Genomic DNA, 14,581 nt, shown 5'->3' on the forward strand with positions numbered 1-14,581 from the left:
CCATAATATATGCGGAATGCGCATCCATTGCGGATGTGGTGCAGTGGTGGGAGCTGAGAAATGCGCAGCGATGCGACAGTTCGGGGAACAGCTGTTTACCTAGCTGCTGCGCGCGCGCGCGCGTTCGTGTGTGTGTGTGTGTGTGTGTGTGTCTGTGTGTGTGTGTGTGTGTGTGTCTGTGTGTGTGTGCAGGCTTGTTTACACTGCACATTCATTGACAGAGCTGTTGTTATCCTAGCGTTTTAATTCCAAGTGCCCAATTGATAGTGTATTATTCTGGCCAGTGGTGTGTGTGTGTGTGTGTGTGTGTGTGTGTGTGTGTGTGTGTGTGTGTGTGTGTGTGTGTGTGTGTGGAGGGAGGACTGCTATAGGGAAGACACTGTGATGCCAGTCTGCTTTAGAGACAATATGTGATGCCAGTCTGCTTTAGAGACAATATGTGATGCCAGTCTGTTATAGAGACAATATGTGATGCCAGTCTGCTATAGAGACAATATGTGATGCCAGTCTGCTTTAGAGACAATATGTGATGCCAGTCTGTTATAGAGACAATATGTGATGCCAGTCTGCTTTAGAGACAATATGTGATGCCAGTCTGTTATAGAGACAATATGTGATGCCAGTCTGTTATAGAGACAATATGTGATGCCAGTCTGCTTTAGAGACAATATGTGATGCCAGTCTGTTATAGAGACAATATGTGATGCCAGTCTGTTATAGAGACAATATGTGATGCCAGTCTGTTATAGAGACAATATGTGATGCCAGTCTGCTTTAGAGACAATATGTGATGCCAGTCTGCTTTAGAGACAATATGTGATGCCAGTCTGTTATAGAGACAATATGTGATGCCAGTCTGCTTTAGAGACAATATGTGATGCCAGTCTGTTATAGAGACAATATGTGATGCCAGTCTGTTATAGAGACAATATGTGATGCCAGTCTGCTATAGAGAAGACAATATGTGATGCCAGTCTGCTCTAGAGACAATATGTGATGCCAGTCTGTTATAGAGACAATATGTGATGCCAGTCTGCTTTAGAGACAATATGTGATGCCAGTCTGCTATAGAGACAATATGTGATGCCAGTCTGTTATAGAGACAATATGTGATGCCAGTCTGCTTTAGAGACAATATGTGATGCCAGTCTGTTATTGAGACAATATGTGATGCCAGTCTGCTTTAGAGACAATATGTGATGCCAGTCTGTTATTGAGACAATATGTGATGCCAGTCTGTTATAGAGAAGACACTATGTGATGCCAGTCTGTTATAGAGAAGACACTATGTGATGCCAGTCTGTTATAGAGAAGACACTATGTGATGCCAGTCTGTTATAGAGAAGACACTATGTGATGCCAGTCTGTTATTGAGAAGACACTATGTGATGCCAGTCTGTTATAGAGAAGACACTATGTGATGCCAGTCTGTTATAGAGAAGACACTATGTGATGCCAGTCTGTTATAGAGAAGACAATATGTGATGCCAGTCTGTTATAGAGAAGACACTATGTGATGCCAGTCTGCTTTAGAGACACTATGTGATGCCAGTCTGCTATAGAGAAGACAATATGTGATGCCAGTCTGTTATAGAGAAGACAATATGTGATGCCAGTCTGTTATAGAGAAGACACTATGTGATGCCAGTCTGTTATAGAGACACTATGTGATGCCAGTCTGTTATAGAGACAATATGTGATGCCAGTCTGTTATAGAGACAATATGTGATGCCAGTCTGTTATAGAGACAATATGTGATGCCAGTCTGTTATAGAGACAATATGTGATGCCAGTCTGCTCTAGAGACAATATGTGATGCCAGTCTGTTATAGAGACAATATGTGATGCCAGTCTGTTATAGAGACAATATGTGATGCCAGTCTGCTCTAGAGACAATATGTGATGCCAGTCTGTTATAGAGACAATATGTGATGCCAGTCTGCTCTAGAGACAATATGTGATGCCAGTCTGCTCTAGAGACAATATGTGATGCCAGTCTGTTATAGAGACAATATGTGATGCCAGTCTGCTCTAGAGACAATATGTGATGCCAGTCTGTTATAGAGACAATATGTGATGCCAGTCTGTTATAGAGACAATATGTGATGCCAGTCTGTTATAGAGACAATATGTGATGCCAGTCTGCTCTAGAGACAATATGTGATGCCAGTCTGTTATAGAGACAATATGTGATGCCAGTCTGTTATAGAGACAATATGTGATGCCAGTCTGCTATAGAGACAATATGTGATGCCAGTCTGCTCTAGAGACAATATGTGATGCCAGTCTGCTCTAGAGACAATATGTGATGCCAGTCTCAGAGCGTCACAGCCCGACATGTGTTGGTCTGACATGTGTTGCGTCGTGCTTACAGTAATAATGAATTAACGACAGGGCTCGACGCTTAGCATTTTTCCAAGTAGCACGTGTGCGCCTAACTTGAAAAATCTAGTAGCACACAAATTATTTTAGGAGCACAATGAAAAGTTATCAAATAATGTGTTTTTCGTTAATAAAGTGATATACGGTCAATGAGGAGGCATTTATAAGCAAAATTATTCAATTTATTTGAATATAAAACATACACTTAAAGTGAATCCATGTGCACAGTGCAACTGAGGTATCATGGTATCAATTTAACAAAGTTAAATTCTCCAAAAGGTGCAGAGAGAATAATACTGTAACAAGTATTATCAGTTGGTGCAATCCCAGTGCACAGTGCAACTGAGGTAGCATAAAAACAGCAACTTACATTCTTCAAAAAGTGCATAGAAAATACTGTATGTAACATCAAGTATTGTCAGTTACCAGTAATCCGATTCCTAACCCTTACCCAATACTTTACTCCAACAGAGTTAAGCTTATTTGACCTGTGATAGGTATAACATAACATTCATATCGTGTCGCACTGGTACACGTACAGTCTATACCTTCTATACCGTATAGGGTAGCCAGGCAGGGTTCACAGAAGGTGCTTCAAATACTGCTTAGAACGTCCTTGAATTTCAAATGAAATTAATCAACTATTTACAAGTTACTCAACTAGTTCGAAATGCAAAATCAAAGTCTGCTCAGTCTCTTTAGACACAAAGGATATCGTCCCAGCAGCTTTTGTAATCAGGTCGTCTGGCCCGCTTGGAGGTCAGCCAGCGGTCCACAGCAGGAGTTGGATCGAATTCCTCGACTGAAGGCCCCTCCAAGCTGACCCGCATCAAGTCTTCGGTTGTTGAGACTGCAAGGCTGCTTCTTGAGGAATTCTTGATCCGGTTTTGGGCTGAAAAACCTCTCTCACACTGGGCAGCTGAAATCGGCAGCACCAGCATGATCTTTACCAACTCCAGCATGTTCTAAGGGAGAAGATAACATATTTTAAATTCATTTCAACTCACCTTTAATTCATCAAAACCAATATACAATGCTTAAATTGTGATTTTGTAAGGTTTCATTTTTTTGTGGTCTATTATGCCAGACTGACTTAGTGCACAAATGCTCATTTAAATTGGAAAAATAATATCTAAAAATAAACATGTCTGTACTATCTGGCCTTACTTTGTATTCTTGCTTGTAGGGGTCTTTCGTCAGCAGCATCTGCCACAAGCCAGCGTAGGTTTTGTCCCTGAAGTTCTGGCTAACCAGGACTTTGAGTGTCCGCCATTCATCTTGGACTGCAACTGTATTGCACCCTGCACTGAAGGAGGGAACAGAGCAATTGAGTTTACAATTGCACATATGCAGCAAGTGTTTCAAATGGCAATACAGTGTCTCATCAAATATATTCTTACCCTGTTAGAGGTTCCTTAAAATGCCCCAGCAGCTCTGCCACGCTGTCATCCCCGAATGCAAGAAGGTCGGCTGGATCTTCTGGCCATGTGTCGGGGTTGAGGACTCTGAAGCAGTCCAGTGTTGTATGGATGTCATCATCCTTCACCAAACCACCGAACCTGTCTTTGATAGCATTCACACTGATGTTGACGGCAGCTTCCACGTGACGTTTGAGCTGTGGATGTGCGAGGCCGATGACATCCCCCTTCAGTGTCATTCCCTTAAAAAGACACAGACAGACACAGGCACACACTTAAATCATGGCTGTGATGTCATTGTTGTGTTGTGTGCATTTCCCTCATGCTAAGCCTCAATCCTTTCTTCTATGCATCCAAGAAAAATGATTCTGAAGGTGCCTGCCAGGCTGCCATCATCCTTAAGACACACAACACGCTGACTTATCCTAAACACACCTGGAATTTCATTTCATCTCCCTGCTGCTCAGCAAAGGCAGTCTGGATCTTCTCAAGCAAGCCACCTGGCTTTGGCTTTGTCTTGAGTGTCTCCAGACTGGTTACAGTCTTTTTCAAAGCTGTGGTGGCTTGGGGGAGAATCAAGTCATTCTTCTGTAGTGTGAGGCTGAGGGTGGCTAGCTCCTCAAACAGGTCACAAAGAAAGTGGGAAAATACACAGAAAAGTGTAGTCTCCATTTCCTTCTTTATCTGTTTTGTGTAGTGAGTAAAGAAGTAGTACAATAAAAATGTTAGTTCAAAATATACTCCTTGGCCATCTGTTATGAAAGTTATGTTTGACAGTTGTGGGCTGTGGCTAACAATCATCACCAGAAAACAAACCTTTTTTGCCCGCCCTTGAACTTCAGCAGAAGTGGACGCTGAGGCTGACAGATGTTCCATATGTTGAAGAACCACAGAGTATTGGTCATGGTCACTGGCGAGGTTCTTTCCCTCTCCATGTCGCAGGAACACCTTCAAAGCTCTGTGTATGTGTGGGATCCAACGGGTTCCCTTGACGCCGCTGGGACAGCACATGTTAACGCCAAGTTCTTCTCCAAGAGCATAGAGCTCTCGTTTTGACTTGCCACTCATGTGGTAGGTTTTCCAAATAAGATGAAGGAGATCATACACTACAGACACCTTAGCTTCCTTCTTCTGTAGGTTGAGGATTGCCAATTCCAATCTGTGCAAGAGGCAGACAACATTGATTCCACAGTTAAGTATCCTACAGAAAAAAAATCTCTCTCTCTACTCACCCCAGTGTACACGCGCACACACACACACACACACACACACACACACACACACACACACACACACTTTTTTTTAAACTAATTTGGTGAGATAAGCATTCTAATTTCTAACTAATGCTAATAATACAATCTAAAGACTTCAGCTATCCAGCTTGTGTTCCATTCAGTTAACTGAGCAGGAATGCTACATTTGAATGTAACTAGTTCTGATTACAAACCTGTGTGGCATACAGTGGATGGGAATGACGTGGCTCCCTGCCTCGCTCTGCAGGTGGGCAATCACACCCCCACGGATGCCCATGTTGACGCTGGCCCCATCAGCACCGAAAGCAACACACTTCTTCAGCCATTCCTCCTGTGGGCAGTCTACAGCATCAAATGCCGCCTTGGTGGCATTCAAGACCCCTGGAAAACCATAATAAAAAAAGACACTAAATGTATAGCTTTACATGTTGCTTTCAAATTAAATGTCATTTGAAAATTGTAAAATATTTAGATATGCACATTTTAAATTATTTTTGCTAACCCACTTCTCTGGGCCTGTTACTATATCTTAGAGGTTACTATAGGTTATGGGGTCCATCACGGACCCTCACTCTCAGTAACTCTGAGTGTAAAAACGTGTTAAAAATTATGTCCCTTTCTGCTATGGGACACATTTGTGTTAAAAAGAGAAACAGCTTTTGACTTACCAAGAGCATGTGAATGTTCCAGTTTCTGTTGGCCAACCAGGATATTTGTTGGCTTGCCATTCTTTAAAATCCTCACATATACGATTTCGCACTCTATGTTTGCGATGTCACTGTCTCCGTCAATCAAAATGGCCAGGTATGACGCTGCTCTCAGCCTCACTGCAAGGCTTTGCTTCATCGTGTCAGCAATCTGTCCGATCATCTCGGCACAGCGTTTGTCGTTATCATAGGTTGGATTGATGTCCACTCCATTCTTTTTGTGTAGGACCATCAGCGGGTGAAATTTCACAAATGGCAGCTCTTCTTTGGCAATGTGATATGCTATATTAATCTTTATCTTCATCTGTCTTCTTGTTTCAGCTTCAGACAGCACCACCTGTCTCCTCACAGCCACCTGCAATGGCTTGTTTTCAGAAGCAATGTGTGCGTCTCTGCACACGGCATGCTTATTTGATTTATTGTGTTTTACCACAGTGTCTCTTCGAAGGCTCGGGTTGCCCGTGACAAAACCGGACTTTTTGTCTCCTTTTGACTGCCCTTTGCAGTATTTGCAAAACATCAAATTGTTCTCGAAAATGAGCCACGGGAAAGTTTTTTGCCACTCTGGATTAAATTTGTATCGCTTACTGTATACTGTTTTGTTAGCCGCGTTAGCTTCTTCTTCTTCTTCCTCGACCTCGTTTTCTTCTTCCACAATTTCATCCGCGGCAGAACCAGAAGCGGACGCTTCTGGTGCTGCCGTCGTCACTTTAAAATATTCGCTAATGCGCTTCATTTCATGTTATAATTTCATAAAATTTCATAAAAGTATGTCTGTTCCATCGTCCATCAGACGCTCTATGCCGGCTCGCACTGCTAGTGCTAAAAGTTTGTATTTCGCTCACCGGTGAATCACGTGATCCACTGAGTGGAGCTGCATTCAATGGCAGCATTATATTAAGCAACACTGCAACACAACATTATGGGCGCGTTCGGAAATAACGCACTGAGCGCACTGCAATGCAAACTAATAGGCGAGTGTGCTCCAGTGTGGTATTTTCGAACGCGCCCATAGTATTTGCACGGTCAAATGTTGTAGTCGCACACGTGCTACAAGTTTCATTTCACAACTCGCACAATGCTATTTTTAGTCGCAAATGCGAGTACCTAGTCGCACTGTCGAGCCCTGATTAACGATACACCATATCAACATACTAATGAATGATCAACAGTAATAATGAATTAACGAAGTGTCTATTGTCTATTTTAGCGTAATTGTGGCGGCTGCTTCCTCTCTCGGTTATTCAGTATACCATTCATTGCAAAAATAAATCAGACATGTCTGAAGTCAGTGGTGCAACAGCGCCCCCTGTTGGTACCCTAAACATATGGACGTAGGGCCGGCCGGACATTGCTGGGTCTAGGAGTGGCTGCAGAATGGGTTCAGAATCATGAATAACCCCTAGTTTGACACCTGCTACTTAAAGAACAATGGGATATTTATTTTTGCCTTACATAGGTTTTCAATAGTACCCCAACGTTGAACGATTACTATTGCAATTTATTGCTATTGCAATTTATTTTGGGTGGCTCAGTGGTAGAGTGGCTGGATGGTAACCGCAAGGTTGCCAGTTCGAACCCTGTGGGCTCCCCCAGAGTTGGTGTGGAAGTGTCCTTGAGCAAAAGACACCGAACCCCTAATTGCTCCTGATGTGCTGGTTGGTGCCTTGCCATCGGTGTGTGAATGTGTGTGTGAATGGGTGAATGTAATGCACAATCTATGTAAAGCGCCTTGGATAAAGGCGCTATATGAATGCACCGTTTACCATGTGGGTCACGTCCCTTTTTAGCTTCGATTGACTGGCCTAATATTCTCGTGACAGAGCAAGGTGATTGAGGCTTGCTTGTGGATGGCAGATACTGTAGGTTTTGAGTCTCTTCTGAGCTGCATGATGTTACCGGGGCGGTCAGCAACTTGTTTCTCCGGTCCTGTGATCTCTGTTAAGCCATTTAAGCCTGTCCTCAACATTAAAAAAAGAAAAGATCTTCTAAATCCTCCAGTTTTCTGAAATGAATATTTTCACGATTTAAAAAATAAAATAGCAGACCTATACAAGCTCGTAGCGCGGCACTCTGCAAAAAAACCATTCCCGGCCGTAGACCTGCACTATATGCGTTTGCAATCGCCCTTCCCGACCTCAAAGTCCAAAAAGAACGCTAGCAGAGCATCAAATCTCGCACCACCACCCGTCTCAGTAACAGTTTCTACCCCCAGGGGGCAGTCAGGCTGCTGAACAGCTGACCTTGAACTGTATTGCCACTGTTTTGTCACTTCACTTGCACTTTTCTTTTCCAGTTTTCTTTGTCTTTTTCTTGCACTATAGATGTTTGTTTATGTCCTGTGTATGTAAGACTGAGAGTGCTCTGAGCAAAATAACTTTCATTGTATTCATACTCTGTATCTATCTCTGTATCTTGGTCAGTTCCCACTTGTAAAAGAGAGTCTCAATGTGATTTTACTGGTTAAATAAAGGTTAAATAAAAATAAAAACATGACAAATGAACCTGAACCTGAACCTGAAGTCCTCGACATGTTGTTTCTTTTCTTTGTAGTACAGAATCTACACTAAATCTGCAGTTCAGGCCAGGGACGATGATGATGATGTCTATGATCGCAAAAGTATTGCAATGCTGCCCATAATCCCATAATCCCATCCACTCTGCACTAGAATCGCATTGAAATCTGATTTCATAGTTTGAACAGCCCTATAACTATAACACCATCCTATGATGATCCTACCACACTGGAAATAAAACACACAAACGTGTGTTAAATGTAAATATAATTCATCCTTCCATTCCCCACGACAATATACAGAAACAAACATGATGGCATATTTTGGAGTATTTGGACATATAGTTCGAATGATGATGAAATGAAACACGATGAATTCATTTGTAAACTGTGATGATTAATCTGATTTAAAAAAAGTAATAATGGTTTGACCAGTAGACTAATTATAAAGCAGATGTTTGTTGTGGTTTTTACGTTCCAGGTGTACGGAGGATGTTTTCCGAGCCCCTGGATGATGCAGAGGGACTGAGCTGACGGCCTTCTGACACATGTTGGACTTATTGTCGTTATTATGTCGGATATGGACCTTTTTATGGAGGATTCTGTGTCCGCGGGCGTGATCTTCAACAGCTCTAGGCACTAGACTAGATCTCCTGGCCCTAGAGGCCGCAGTCGTACTAGATCTCCTGGCCCTAGAGGCAGCAGCCTAGACTAGATCTCCTGGCCCTAGAGGCAGCAGCCAGACTAGATCTCCTGGCCCTAGAGGCAGCAGCCTAGACTAGATCTCCTGGCCCTAGAGGCAGCAGCCAGACTAGATCTCCTGGCCCTAGAGGCAGCAGCCTAGACTAGATCTCCTGGCCCTATAGGCAGCAGCCTAGACTAGATCTCCTGGCCCTATAGGCCGCAGCAGTCAGACTAGATCTCCTGGCCCTAGAGGCAGCAGCCAGACTAGATCTCCTGGCCCTAGAGGCAGCAGCCTAGACTAGATCTCCTGGCCCTAGAGGCAGCAGCCAGACTAGATCTCCTGGCCCTAGAGGCAGCAGCCTAGACTAGATCTCCTGGCCCTATAGGCAGCAGCCAGACTAGATCTCCTGGCCCTAGAGGCAGCAGCCTAGACTAGATCTCCTGGCCCTATAGGCAGCAGCCAGACTAGATCTCCTGGCCCTATAGGTAGCAGCCAGACTAGATCTCCTGGCCCTAGCCAGACTAGATCTCCTGGCCCTATAGGTAGCAGCCAGACTAGATCTCCTGGCCCTATAGGCAGCAGCCAGACTAGATCTCCTGGCCCTATAGGTAGCAGCCAGACTAGATCTCCTGGCCCTAGAGGCAGCAGCCTAGACTAGATCTCCTGGCCCTAGCCAGACTAGATCTCCTGGCCCTATAGGTAGCAGCCAGACTAGATCTCCTGGCCCCACGTACGTGGGTCATTAATCTAATACAATGTGGCGTTAAACATATTCGACCACAATTAATTTGACAGGGCATTTCCAAGAGGAAAACATTGTCCAGATCAGTGCCGATAATACCGTAGGTGGGGACGAGAGATCGTTCTGAAATTAGTCGCGACTATAATTAGCATCCCCGCTGACTCCTCCCAGCAGCGCAGCGGTCCCTACATGACGTAGCGCGACGTCATGTGACGACGTCCCGACGATGCACGTTGCCGCACGGCCACGCCGCCGCCGCGTGTCGCGTGCCGTCGGCGTCCTCGTAGTCCCGCCCCTCAGCAGGGGGCGGGGCGTGGCACCGCCGCCCATCATCCACCACCACCACCCCGCCGCCGCCGCTGTGAGCCAATCATGACGGAGTACTACGAGGAGGGCGGGCTGCTCTATGAGCAGTCGCCGCCCATGCACATCAAGGTGGAGTCGCCCGAGGGAGCGCTGGGCGGGGGGGGAGGAGGAGGAGGGGGGGGCCGCGGGGGCGGGGCCGTGTCGGAGGACGGGTTCCCCCGCGAGGGCGACGAGGACTCCTCGGGCAGCTGTGAGCAGAACGGGGGAGGGGGAGGGGGGGGCATGGTGGGGGGGCTGCCCTTCAACGTGGTGGTGGTCCATCCCAACGTCATGGGAACGCCCGGCATGTCCTCGGACGACCTGCTGACCCTGGAGCACAGTGAGTAGGGGGGACGCACGCACGCACGCACACACACACTCACACACACACACACACACACACACACACACAGGAGCACACACACACACACACACACACACACACACACACACACACACACACAGGAGCACAGTGAGTAGAGGGACACACACACTCACTCACACCAGTGTTGTTTATGGCAGCAAATTTCTATTTTAGTTTTAGTCATAGTCTCTTGAATAGTTTTCACTTAGTTTTAGTCACATTTTAGTCACCTGGAATGTTCTAGTGTTTAGTCTAGTTTAAGTCGACTAAATGTCATACGATTTTAGTCGACTAAATCTACAGTTGATTTAGTCGACTAAAATGTGTTTTGACAGGCCTTGATGTCGTTGTAATGACATATTTTACACTTTGGTTGCATGCTGAAAATAGCAGAAAATCAGCATGCAACCCAGCATAAAACTGGATCTCTTGTCCACTATAGTCCCTTCCTAACATTTTAGTCTAGTTTTTATTTGTTGACGAAATTGTCAGTATATTTAGTCTTAGTTTTAGTCATCATAGATTAGTCTTTATTTAGTTTTTATTTAGTTTTAGTCAGTGGAAACAACACTGACTCACACACGCACTCATGCACGCACGCACGCACATGGTGTGCAACGCGTCGCGCAGCGACACATTGTGAGCTTGTAGATCTGCTATTTTCAGCATGCAACCAAGTGTAAAATGACTTATACTGGATCTCTTGTCCACTATAGTCCCTTCCTAACATTTTAGTCTATAGTTTTTATTTGTTGACGAAATTGTCAGTATATTTTAGTCTTAGTTTTAGTCACCATAGCTTAGTTTTCATTTAGTCTTAGTTTTAGTCACCATAGCACCATTTAGTTTCCAACTTTCCATTTGGTTTTCATAAGTGTCAAAAGGTATAGTCGACGAAAATGTTTCGTCTTAGTTTTAGTCGAGGAAAGCAAAACACTGCCCCGCCCCCAGTCCTTTTCTTTTCTTTTTTTTTTGTGACCCAAGTTTTTATTAAGCATTTTTCATTTTCATTACAAATCCCCCACCGCCCCCACCCTCCCCAAGGTTCCAATTATCATTGCAACAAGAACAGACATTTCATCAGTTAGTTTGACATTTTACAATAGGCATCTTGGCTGGTAGACTTTACAAATACGATTGAAAAGTAGACATATATATATACATACATGCAAAATATGGCATTATAGTTGTGCTTTGACCTTTTCTACAGCCTCTGTAAGTGCTTCAATAGACTTTTTAGTCCTTTTCTTTTCTGTTGAAAACCAAACGCCTCCCGATCACATTCCGACCATTTGATTTTTGAGCATCTGCCGATACCTATTTTTCCCCTTTCCGATATTTTTTTTATTTTTTTTTATACAACACTTATGCCATAATATCACAACAGTACAATATCCCAAATCACAGACAATATCCAGTCTTAATATCATTACATGATTATAATATTGATACTAGGGAGGTCCTGATCACCTGTTATTATTATTATTATTATTTTTAAATGACGTGGTCGTATCGGTGCAACCCTAATTAGTTTATTTTAGGTGATAACCATGTTTAATTTAACCTTTTATGGGTTTCTTTTCTCACCTGCACTTATTTTGTATCTTTTTAATAATGTTATCTTTTTGTACGCCATCTTTGGTGAAGAGACGAGACGGTATTGGCCAATGAGGAGCCTAGGTTTTTCTGTATCTATGATGTCATGTACAACCCAGATTCGGCACAAACAAGGGACTAAATTATTTTCGCTCCTATGCCACCAAAATGTGGAACGCCCTACCAACAGTCATTAAGTGAATCCCTTGACTCCTTCAAAACCGCTCTCAAAGGGCACCTATACGGACGGCTGCAATTCGACACTGGCCCCCGTAAAATCTGAACCCCCCCCCCCCCCCCTTTTCCCCCTCACTGTATATTTTTCTTTTCCCTTTTTGCTTCCTTTATGATGAATTCCTGTTCTGTTCTTTGACTATATAGAAGTGTCTATTTGTAAGTCTCTTAATGTTTTGATGAATTGAACATGGTGGAGGTGGACCCTGTTGTAAACAAGTGTAATATGCTTAATTGGGTCGTCCACTCACAGTTAACAGTCTTTGTATTGAGTCTTTGTGCTTGAAATGTACTGTAATTCTGCAAACTGTTGATAAATATTTCAATCAATCAGTGTTGGGTTGGTGTGGTTAAAAACGGCGTGTAATACCTCCTCCCTGCAGACAGGGGGATGTCTGCAGCACTGGCGGCCGCCGCCGGCAGCGCGGCCAAGAGGAAGAGCCGCTTCAGCGGGGCGGAGCTGGAGGTCCTGGTGTCGGAGGTCACCCGCTGCGAAGGAGAGCTGTTCGGACCCGCCGGCCGTCTGCGGCGCCGCGAGAGAGAACGCATCTGGGCGGGAATCCTGGAGCGGGTCAACGCCGTGTCCCGGTGAGGGATCAATATTATATTAACCCGTTTTGGTGTTAGCATCATGCTATGCTTTAGCTTTGGAAAAATAGCAGATCTACAAGCTCGTAGCGCGCCACCGAGTGGCGCACTACGAGCTTGTAGATCTGCTATTTTTGAAAAATCGAAGAATGACTGACATAGAAACTATAGCTTTTTCAGAAAACTGTCAGGATGTAGAAGACGTTTTTAGAATCTGATCTCAGGTCAGAATGAAAACTGTCAGGATGTAGTAGACGTTTTTAGAATCTGATCCCAGGTCAGAATGAAAACTGTCAGGATGTAGTAGACGTTTTTAGAATCTGATCTCAGGTCAGAATGGGTTAACACAATCAGCGCCGGGATTTCTTTCAAAATGGAAGCTTCGGAGTGCCGGGAAGATAGGGCCCGCTAAGCCGTCCCCGAAAAAAGAAAAAAAAACGGGAGACATATTTTTGCTTGCTTACCTCGCTAAGATTACGATATAAGTCGCTGATGATCGCTCGTTTCATATTTTGAACTAGAGACATGTACCAACAAGGTCGACTAGTGGATTATTTATTTTCCCCGCGTCTCCCCAGGGTTCCCCGCACCCTGCGCGAGGTGAAGAAGCGCTGGGACGACCTGAAGAGACGCAACGGCGGCCGTCTGGCGGACGCCCGCCACCGCACCTGCTACCTCCCGACCAGCAGGGGGAGCTCCATGCTGGGCCGCGCGTCGCAGGCCAGCCCCAGGAGGCTGCAGCAGGCCCGCAAGCAGAGCAGCAGAACGGCCAAGAGCAGCTACCCGTGCTTCACCGACTCTGATCCAGGTACCACTTGGAGATCTGATATTTTAGCTATTTTAGCTTAGCTCATAGCGCGCCACGAGCTTGTAGGTCTGCTATTTTTAAAAAAATCAAAGAGCGACCGACACAGAAGACATTTTTTTTAATCTGATCTCAGGTCAGAATGGAAAACTGTGAGGATGTAGAAGACATTTTTAGAATCTGATCTCAGGTCAGAATGGGTTAAATTTCTCCTACAAAGAGGCCATCATTGTCTGTCTGTTTTTACCTCTGCTGTCCAGCAGGGGGAGGCGACGGCTCCGAGCGCGGCGACGCCCTAGAGAAGGACGAGGAGCACCCGGAGAGGGGGGGGGACCCCCACCGGGGGGGGGGCGGGGACATAGGGGACCCCCCCGACTGCGAGGGGGGTCCGGACAGCATGGAGGACAAGCTGGGCCTGGGCCTGGGCCTGGGCCTGGGACCCCCGCCCCCCTCGGAGAGATGGCTGCCCCCCTCGCCGCTCTACAGCGCCCCCTTCTTCAACGGCAGCCCTCCGCCCAGGTCAGTGGCGTCTCCTTATAGTTGATTGATTGATTGAATACTTTACCAGTAAGACGCGCAAACGCGGGAAGCGAACGCAGCTCGTACATATTTGGGTTTTTTAAAGATTTATAGCACGCCATCACACTCATGTCACCATGACTCAGCCATAACCATATAAGGAGTCCCCAAAGCAGCTCCATATATGGGCACAAAAGCATGACACACGGACACACAGACAGACATGATCTGCTAGGTCTCATAGTAAGTGCTCACTGCGTTCGCAATCACTGCGTTCGCAATTAACCCATTCTGACCTGAGATGGTCAGAATGGGTTAATATGGGTTAAATGGTGAGATGCGAAAATACTTTTCGCTGTGCTGTACTTGTACTGTACATTGACAATAAATTGAGTCTCTCTCTCTCTCTCTCTCTCTGAGATCAGATT

General features: G+C 45.1%; 1 protein-coding gene across 2 annotated transcripts in view; it reads left to right on the forward strand.

Moving 5' to 3' along the window:
• Positions 1-9,559: 9,559 nt before the first annotated feature.
• The window catches only part of LOC308318823 (uncharacterized protein), a 9,760-nt gene continuing 4,738 nt past the window's right edge, over positions 9,560-14,581 (forward strand). Inside the window, exons 1-4 of one of the 2 annotated variants that reach the window (XM_080768486.1) lie at positions 9,560-10,387; positions 12,625-12,829; positions 13,408-13,637; positions 13,895-14,153. In XM_080768486.1, the coding sequence (XP_080624612.1) occupies positions 10,075-10,387; positions 12,625-12,829; positions 13,408-13,637; positions 13,895-14,153 (1,007 nt within the window). In that variant the 5' untranslated portion in view covers positions 9,560-10,074. The remainder of the gene's footprint in view (positions 10,388-12,624; positions 12,830-13,407; positions 13,638-13,894; positions 14,154-14,581) is intronic. The other variant, XM_080768487.1, reaches the window with a different exon arrangement.

The sequence above is a fragment of the Protomyctophum bolini genome (genome assembly GCF_963924005.1).
Source record: "Protomyctophum bolini genome assembly, chromosome: 7".
Taxonomy (NCBI): domain Eukaryota; kingdom Metazoa; phylum Chordata; class Actinopteri; order Myctophiformes; family Myctophidae; genus Protomyctophum; species Protomyctophum bolini.